Below are 9,860 nucleotides of genomic sequence, written 5' to 3'. Positions count from 1 at the left end.
CGTCGCAAAAAGGCACCGGAGACGATACGGCGCACGTCCCTCCTCCCCCGTCCTCACGCGTGCGTGCAACGCGCCGCCGTCGCCATCGCCGGCGCTGTTCAGTGTAGCCGCGGTGTCTCTCATGCTACCGGCCGGCCGGCGAATCCAACACGGCCGAGAATCGTGGGGAATCGAGTTAATCTTGCGTGGAAATCGGCACGCTGGCCGCCGCCGCGGAGGACGTCGCTGTTGCGTTTGGCCTTTGGCAAGGTCATTGTTTCTTTTGTCCGAGGAAATAAATACAGAATAAAATCAGTGGAATGAACCCTCTCGGACAGATTTGGTATGGTTGGAGATAACTAGGTGCTGTAGAAAATAAATGGTAAAAAACAACTTCCTACGGCAACCTCATCGGGTCTGACAAGCAGGACCGCCGACACAGCTGGGCCCGCCTGCCGGTGGGTCAATCTCGGTCGTACAAGCAGGTGGCTGGTGAGCGGTGAGCGGGATGAATTTTGGGTCGGTGATTCACCACCTGCCACACCGGCCGTTACCGCGTGGCTCGACGCGCCACTACCCGACAGCTCTGTCCTGGTTAGGCCGTGGAGCAGCAGATCAGCGGACCGGGCTGGGTTGACCGGCCAATCTACCCCGCGGAGGACTGCCTGCTCCTCTTTATCCCACGTCGGTGCCTATGAACACGTCGTGCCGGTTCAGCAAAAGGGGAAATGGAGGGCGTACTCAACAAAAAGTTTGGCCACTAATCCGTGCGCGTATTTCCTCTCGTCCGTGCATCAGACGCAAATACGTGGGCCAAATTCTGACCAGAAGAGCGACCCCGCCCCGCCACGTGGACCTTGCGGACAGGGCTGGGTCTGAATGAATGGGCCTGGACCGGAATATAAATAGGGCCCGAGGGTGGGGGGCACCCATGGAAAATGCTGCTGCGACGACGACATATACCATTCTGGGTTCCTGATCGCGGACGGTGGTGGCGTTGCTTCGTCCCGGGCGGCGGCAGGTCGGCGTCGGGACAGGTGGCGGTGGCGTGCCCACCTGACGAGGACGAGGCGCGTCCCCGGTGCCGAGAAGTGAAGGGAGGGTTGCTTCGGATAATCAGCTGGTGAGTGCTTTGATCTCCGCACTCCACCTCCTTGGCTTGTCTCTCGCTTGCTGCTTGACCTCGGCGGTGGTTTCGGTGGGAAAGCTGGCTGCCGCTCCCTCTGTGAATTGAACCCGCACCGCACCTCTGGCCGAGTTGTACGTCCTTGTTCCTGTCGTCGTTGAGAAGAATAAAAAAAAGGAGGGGTCGTCCCGAGAGAATGCAATTTGGGGTTAGTTTCCTCTGGCGAAGTTTCCTCTGTTTTTTTTATGTCGAAAGGAAGAAACTGGCTTTCTGGATCGTGGAACGCGTGGTCGGTGAGGTCGCCACCACTGGATTTCTCTGAGGAGGATACGTATCAGACGCACATCAAGGGCAATTTGCGAGGCGAGGAGAGCAGAGCAATCTTCTCTTACGCCCCCTGCTCTGCTGCAGCTCCTCTTGACCTCTGCCCTCCTCGGTGGTATGGTACCCCCTCGCAATTTGCCAGTAAGTTTGCACCACCAAGTGGTGGAGATCATTACAAGCATAAAAAAGGCAAGCGATCAGTGCCACTACAGCACGGCAGAACCCGGCGGTGCGCTGTTAAATCCTCCCCTCTTTTCGTGGCGCAGGCCGGGGGTGCGTGCAGCCATCACAAGGTGCCCTTTCGACACGCACATGCCAGCTTCTTCAGGCGTCGCTCGTTGGTCTCATTTTGATACCGAGTTTCCGGGGAGGATTAGAGACAGATGGAGAAATTAGTAGGAGTGTCTATATAGCCGCGTTCGAGATTGTCCTCGGATTCCGGGCTTGAATAACAAACTAGGTTAGTAGTACGACGCTAGAACAGGACATTGTCAGATACACGCATGCTAAGGCTGCTCTATTTCCGACCCCGCTCATGTTTTTTTTTAAAAAAAAACTATGATGCGCTCGATCTGTGGCAAGGCTCCAAAGCCCAGCCGTTGCTGTCAACGGAAAGCTCCCGCGTGTGAACCCGTCCGCACGTGGAGCAGTCTCGTACCAGGTCTCGTTTGGGTTGGGTTGGCCGCCGGTGTTGCCGAGCGCACCGTGTCCCTGTCCCTCGACACCACTGGCGGAACCTGCACGCGCGGCCGGGCGCTGGCCCCTGCTTAACTCCAGTAAAGCCGGCGGTTTTCCGGCGAGAGCGACCTGATTTCCATCGGTGTGGCCTGCTCGTTCCGGCCGGCGCCAGGCCGTGTCACCGCCCAGTCATTGACAGGGACGCCGACGTGTCAGCCGATGTGATTTCCGGATCGCTCGCGCGCGCCGTAGGTCGGTCAGGTCTCCTACGGTTTTCCAGATCGGAGCCGTGCGCGCGCGCCCTGCGGTTGGTGACAGGGAGTGAGAGGGAGGGGGACAGTGGAGTGTGCCCGTGTGGTAATCCGGTGAGCAGCACGGTTGGGTTGTTGCGGTGCACACGGATCACCACGCGCGCGCTCGGCTCTCTCATTTGGTGCGGTCTGTCTGGGCACATGCGGCTGGATTCAAACCTCCCCCGGAGGCGTCAAAGTTTAGAGCTCAACGGAGTTTGTCAGTTTTGGGCGCCTTTAACCCGCAGCCGTTTTCATCCGTTTCTGTCCCTACGATATGAATGCAGCCCAGTTTTTTAAAAAAGAAAGAGATATGAATGCAGACCCTTTTTCTTAGATTTAAAATATTTCCTTATGTCGGCGATTGTTGATTGATTCTACTATTTGATCAATCTTTCCACCATCTCTTGTTGAATGATTTGATCATCCCTATCCTTTCATTCTTGAATGGCCGATCCAGCCGTCTGAAGCCTCCACTCTGTTCTATCATGCGTTGCTTTTGTCGGTAGCAGCGAGCGCGTGCAAAATTGGATCCCCATTGGATGAGGAGCGTTACGTTATAGATGACGCAAATAAGCGCTACCATGCTTCTCCGATATTATTTGACTTGCTACAATGCAAACACACTCTTTATTATGGGCACGATAAGAGGATTCGTCGTAATTGTAACCGTTGAATCAGTTCCGCTATGCTGAGATGCCCGCTCTTTCCTACCTCATCGTTCCTGTATGTAGCAACCGTCGTGCCGGCTTCAATCCTATTGGACCAGATAAGAAGAGCCGTTGCTAGCGTACCAACTTTAATTTTATTGGACGAGATAAAAGGATACATTACACTATTCCGATTATACGTTGCAAGTGTTACCGTATTTCTCCTCGTTTCGGCCGTTTACGACACATGCATAGATTATCGATGCATACGTTATCGATGTGTTTTTGAGTTTGGATAAGAAGGTAGTGCTAGGTTGCGTGCTTGTACGGTAAATTTAGATTATTTCTTAACTAAGAGCATAAAAGTTAAGAGCATAAAAGTGTTTAGATAGCTATGTATATAATTTTCTAGGTAAAATTACATCAGAGGAAGTAATTGATGAGGTTGTGCCGAGCAATGAAGAACACAAATGGCTATGGGCTCATTAACAATAGCGAGGCAGGAAATATCCTACGAAATCTGCAAGAACTCTCTAGAAAAAACCGTTTCAACTCTGGCGTGGTGCCGTGCCTCACTTCACGAACGGCAGAAATTTTGCTCTTTCGCCCCTCCACGTCTCCACAAATTGAACTCACCGCCGCCTGCATCCATCGGGAGGCGAACCACACAGGCACGCGCACACACAGTATACGCGTAGGCGCAGCCCCCCTGCTGTCGCTGCAGCATGCCCTTTTACTTTACAGTAACCCCCAAATATTCCTGGAAAAATTAATCCCACCCCGCATTTCCCCACCCACAGACGCGGACGGACGCCACAAGAGGAGAGGAGGGGCTGGAGAGGAGCCGGCGGTGTGAGCGTAACCCGGCTCCAATGGAGGCGCAAGTGGCGGCTCCGCACCACCACCACCACCAGCAGAAGGCGGCCAACCTGGCGCGCACCTTCACCAAGCTGCTGCGCCGGAAGCGCGCCGACGATGCGGCCCAGGGCGTGCCCGAGGCGCCGGCGACCGTGGCCGGAGGCGACTACGAGGAGGAGCGGGCGGAGCAGCCGGTCGTCCCGTCCCTCAGCAAGCTGAAGCTGTCCGGGAACCTCGCCGCGGCCTACTCCTTCGACGCCTTCTTCCGCAACGCGGCCGAGAAGAAGGCTGCGGCTGCGGCGGCGGCGGGAGGGGGAGGTGGAGGGGCAGTGGGCCGGCCGCTGCCGGGGGATGTGACGCCCGAGGCCGCCGCGGACTCCCTCCTCGCGACCCTGTTCGCGGGGGTCTCGGCGGTGAAGGCGGCGTACGCGCAGCTGCAGCTCGCGCAGTTCCCCTACGACGCGGAGGCGATCCAGTCAGCGGACGCCGCCGTCGTCACCGAGCTCACCAGGCTCTCCGACACCAAGCGCAGGTACCTCAGGGACCCCGCCGCCGCGGCCCGGGGCGCGGCGGCAGCGGGCCACACCGCCCTCGCCGCGCACGCCGAGGAGCAGCGCCACCTCCTCAAGACGTACCAGATCACGGCGCGCAAGCTCGAGTCGGAGCTCCGCGCCAAGGACGCCGAGGCCGAGCGCGCCAGGGCCTCCCTCACCGCCGAGCTCCGCGCCGAGCGCGCCCTGGAGGCGCGGCTCCACCCCGGCCGGACCCTCGCGTCGCTCGACGACCTCCACCTCTCCGGCCTCAACCCGACGCACTTCCTCACCGCGCTCCGCCACACCGTCAAGTCGATCCGGTCCTTCTCCAAGTCGATGCTCAACTCGATGCAGTCCGCCGGGTGGGATCTCGCCGCGGCCGCCGCCGCCGTGCACCCGGGCGTCCCGCTGCGCCGCGCCGGCGACACCAAGTTCGTCTTCGAATCCTACGTCGCCATGAAGATGTTCGCCAATTTCCACCGCCGCGACTTCATCTTCAGCTTCCTCAACGAGCGGGAGTTCTACGACCGGAGGCGGTTCTTCGAGGAGTTCACGGAGCTCAAGGCGGAGCCGGCGAGCGCCTTCCTGGACGTGAGGAACCCGCGGTGGGGAGGGTTCGGCAAGTTCCTGCGCGCCAAGTACCTGTCGCTGGTGCACGCGCGGATGGAGACGGCCTTCTTCGGCCGCCTCGAGCAGCGCGGCATCGTCAGCGCCGGGCCCGGGTTCCCGGAGAGCTCGTGGTTCGCGGAGTTCGCGGAGATGGCCCGCCGCGTGTGGCTTCTGCACTGCCTCTTCTTCGCGTTCGACGGCGGCGCCGAGGAGGACGGCGCGTCCATCTTCCAGGTGCGCACTGGGGCGCGGTTCTCGGAGGTGTACATGGAGAGCGTCAGCGACGGGCGCGCCGACGACTCCGCAGCCGCGGCCGCCGAGGAGCGCGTGGTCGGTTTCACCGTGCTTCCGGGGTTCAGGGTCGGCCGGACGCTGATCCAATGCCGGGTGTACCTGTCCCGGCCGGCGCGGCGTCCGTGATGCGTCCGCGGCGGGGGGAAAAAAAGGCCGTGCTTGCTTCCGGCGCCCGGCGGATGATGGGGAAAGAATGCCCATTTTGGGTAGGCCGTCGAGGCCTCCCGCCGGCAGCCGCCTGGGGGGGTGGCGATGATGATGACGGGTGGTTATGTAAATCTATCAGGGCATGTAGTAGCGATGTAATCGTAATATAAATGGTATTTGGAGTTCCAGATGATGCATCAGCATTGCCGCAACTGTTCTTGCTCCCTGCTTTTGTCATGCTGCTTTACTGGTATTGTCAATGCTGCATGCCATGTCTATGGTGGATCTGGGACAAGCAGATCCAGTTCTTACCATTGCAGGAAGGAACCGGGAGCTCCTCTAATCTTGTGGTGAATCTGAGCATGGATTGCATCCCAGCATGCCCGCCGATCTGATGAATGCGGTCCCAACTGAAGCTGCTAGTGCCTTGTTTTGTTCATCGGGGAGGAAGAGGAAGTGAGGAACAAACAGCAATGGATTCTTTTTGGACGTTTGTTGATACGGGTTTGGTGTGTTGGAACTTGTGATTTGCCGTTTTGCAGTTGGTTGGCTCCTTTTGGTGGTTTGTGATCAAGCGCTAAAAGTGTGTGATTATGGACTAGTTAAACTCGCCTGTCTCTCCATCATTCAGCCACCTGGTTGATGCTGGAGAGGACAAGCTTGAGGCGACGGCGTCCGTGTGGTGAGGCAATGGAATTCTGAAGCAGTTGCATTCTGTCCAGTTATGCTTGCAAAATATTCAGTACCATGATTTTCATTGCTTTAGGTTCTAATCTTTTCTACATAAAGCCTCCCAGTAGATTAACACCACAAATTTTCAGGAAACGTGCTTCTGCTTCGCGGATGACTATTTTGTTGAGATTGAAGGGGGGAAAAAGGAGCTGCACACAACAAAATAAAAAAAAGGTTCTTTCCACTAGGCCGTTTCGCCTCTTCCTTTTGTTTCCTGCCTGGTGTATTTTGGTTGTCACAATTGTCTTGGCTTTGGTTTTGAATTATTGATTGGCAATGTGAGACGCATTTTTTCATAAACAAGCATGGGAAAGATACAGCTAAATGGCACTAAGCAGCGGCAAAGAAAAGATTAGGAATGAGGCAATGGCACCTTCTCTGCTGACGGCTTTTCTTCTTTTGTGGTGTATCCCAACTGTCCCTTCTCCTGTTGCTGACTCCCAGATGCTTCTGTTTGGAGCTGAATCCCCAACAGTGTTTATTATTTTCAAGTATATATATAAAAAAACAGTGTTTATTTTCTGATTCGTTCTGCTGCGCCGGCGAGCCCCTTGTCGAATTCTCGGACTAACCATGCTTGGCTTGGATATCATTGCCAGATACTAGACACCAGACTTGACCATTGGTCTCGAGTCTCAACTGCAAACCCATTTGTGCAATTCTTTTTGATGAAAATTTTCAGCTGTGTAAAGCAATCAGCAAAATGCATGTGTAGCTGCACATGCGTTGCCATCCTGTTCTGCTTACGCTAGGTGCAGCATGCCAATATCGTCATGCCTGCAATTTAATTTTTGACAAAGATCAAATCCTGCGTTTATAGAAAGCCATAAACGTTTTGGTCTTACAACCTGCTGGAGATACCAGCTAGCCAGAGAGTAGCGCAAAACACAAGAACTAATGAACAAAGACGACTAAGACTCAACAACGAAACGGAAATCAGAAAAGAGCTTCTTCGGTAGTCTTCTGTCGCGCCTTGAGAGCGAAGTCCTTCACCCATCTCGCCAAGCATTCTCTTGTTTCATCCAGTTTCCTTCGGTCCTCGTCACGCAGTAGAATCCCCCATTTCTAGCAATCCAAATTTGTACAGAACATCAATTACTGAGGCAGGAAACTTCTGCTGGAATTTTAGTGGACTTGTCTATTAACAAATTCAGAAAAGTCCCATATGCACAAGAGAAAGTGGTACAAATTTAGTCTTATCTTGCTAGTGGAGGAATGAGATGACCAACGTAAATACGGAGGTTGTCTCCACTCCTCCAAGCTATGTAATGGAGAAGGGAAGATAAAATACCATACGCATGCGCACGCCACGCCTCGCCGGGCCGGGCGAAGGGCGAGGGCGAGGGCGAGGGCGCTCGGCACCTTCGTGAATGGTCCGTCGAAATCCGTCCACCCTGCGGGGGCGCGGTTTTCTTTTACAGTTTTAATTTTTAGTGTCTTGGTAACTAAGTTTGCGAGATATGAAAGTCTAAACCCTAAACCTAATCGGTTTAGATCCCGATCATAACGCGAAGTCGGTTTAACTTCAATATATATATATATATATATATATATATATATATATATATATATATATATATGACTCATCGGCCTTCACCAAACACACACCAAAACCTAGAGTTTTTGCCTCTTCTCATTGCTGCGCCGCTACCAAACACTCTTCGCCTTTGGAACTCTTCGCCTTTGGGATCCTACACCGGGAGAGGGTGAATAAGATTTTTGGAAGCGCTTTTGCGCGACTGCTCAAGATCTTCGTCGTGGCGCGTCTTCCACCCAACTACGTCAACTCATGCGCCAACCGGCTTCGTCGTCTTCAGCAGCGTCGGTTCGTCGTCAATCCTCCAGCCACGACTCAGTACGTGTTCCATGATCTGATCTGTTTTTTAAGCATGTATTCTGAGTTTCTGGCTATACTATTTATGCTGACTTGACTAGTATGTTAGACTTATGCATGCTAGTTTCTGTGTTCATCATGATTTATTTTATATGGAATTTAATATTGCATCTGCCTATTTTCTCAACAAATTCTTCTCTGTATTCATCTTATTTCTGCAAACTCAGAGCGCCCAAGCAACAATTGCAAACTGAAAAAGTTTCAGATCATAATCAACACACCCCAAAGGAAGCCACACCCTGAAAAAAATCAAGCAAACTAGTAGACGTTCTATCCCACCCCAGAGCCTATTTGAAACAGCTCCTGACACATGAATAAATGGCACATCCAAAGAAAATGTGATCAACATTTTCCTTAACCCCACACAAAATGCATCTACTGTAACCCTTCCATTTTCTCTTTTTCAGAGCCATCCCAGTCTGTAATTTATCTTGAAAGGCCAGCCATATGAAAACTTTGAGTTTCATTGGCATTTTGTTCTTCCACAGCTTCTTCAGTTGTTTGCTGTTAAAGTCCTTCAACATAGATTTTGTCATGTAGGCTCCTGATTTCTCCAATTTCCATTTCACCAGATCTTCACCCTCATAAGATTCTCCCATTCTCTCGACTCATCCAGGCCAAAGGATCTTCTGAATTTCAAATCCCATTCTTCTCCATCCTAACAGTCCCGAACCAGGATCTCTTTATCACTACAACAGTCATATAAGGAATACCTTCTTCAGAGGATCTTCTTTCAACCAAACATTCTCCCACAGCATGGCTTTCCTCCCATTATTCACCACAAACTTTGCACCCCAGCAGAACTTCTCTTTGACCTTATGAATGCCTTCCCAAAATTGGGATCCAGTTCTGCCCTTACAGCTGACAAAGGATTTCATGCCTGCACAATTCCACGGTGATGGAGAAGATAGCTGAACAATTCTCTGAATCCCTTGCTGCTTCAGAAATTAGAAGCGGCTTCATGTTCTTAGCGTTGTACTGTGATGGCCTGTTCTCGACTTCATGCTCGATCATGACCTGACGGCTGATGTGAGTTCTTCTTGAGGAACATTTGCGTGACGATGGCATGTCTTCACTCGTAGCCACGCTTGCAAACTGCCTTTTGCTTCGGTTTATGGTGGTCTGTCCTCGGGACTGCAGAAATCCCCATGTTCATCGATGAAACATTTCGTTTTTTGAACCGAGCTCACTCAACGCCATCGGTAACGTCGGATCAGGCATTTCGTCGAACACCCGCTTCCATGTCACCCGCGTCGCCCAGCATCCCCCCACCGTGTTCGTGCGGCCGCCGTTCTGTCGAGCCCGCTCCCTCGCGACAAGTAGCAGGATGACAAGGCAGTCCCGCCGGGCCGTGCGCCTCGCCGCAAGGACACGTCTGCGGAATTAGGAACGAGCGTCTGCCTGCCTTCCGCCGGCGGCGCCGGCGGCCAGCGTCTCGCAAGAGGCCCGCTCAGTCAGCGCGTCATCGAAGGGAGGTAGATCCTCTGGCCGGAAGAAGGGACGGGAGCACGGGAGGCGAGCGAGGAAGAAGAACAGGGGGTCTCCTGATGTAATTTTCAGGCCAATCTCGACCGTGCAATCTCGATCTGACGGTTGGTAGGGACCCAGAGGCGGACGGTATTTCATTTACCGTCCATCGCTGGGGTCGCTGTCTCGCCGGACGACCGCAGCGTCCCGGCCGTTCCTCGCGCGCTCGCCTCACTTCCGCGAACTGGAGGCCTCCTGGAGGTCTGGTCGTGCTCCTGG

The 9,860-nt window shown here is 53.8% G+C and overlaps 1 protein-coding gene across 1 annotated transcript; it reads left to right on the top strand.

Annotated features, from left to right (window-relative positions):
• Positions 1–915: 915 nt before the first annotated feature.
• Positions 916–5,712, top strand: LOC112895125 (protein GRAVITROPIC IN THE LIGHT 1-like). The gene is made up of 2 exons (XM_025963005.1): positions 916–1,102; positions 3,848–5,712. Exon 2 carries the CDS (start codon positions 3,920–3,922, stop codon positions 5,465–5,467), a length of 1,548 nt encoding a protein of 515 aa, XP_025818790.1. The 5' UTR covers positions 916–1,102; positions 3,848–3,919; the 3' UTR covers positions 5,468–5,712.
• The last annotated feature ends 4,148 nt before the right edge of the window (positions 5,713–9,860 follow it).

This window comes from Panicum hallii, chromosome 5 (assembly GCF_002211085.1).
Source record: "Panicum hallii strain FIL2 chromosome 5, PHallii_v3.1, whole genome shotgun sequence".
Classification (NCBI taxonomy): domain Eukaryota; kingdom Viridiplantae; phylum Streptophyta; class Magnoliopsida; order Poales; family Poaceae; genus Panicum; species Panicum hallii.
This window is presented reverse-complemented; position numbering and strand designations above follow the sequence as displayed.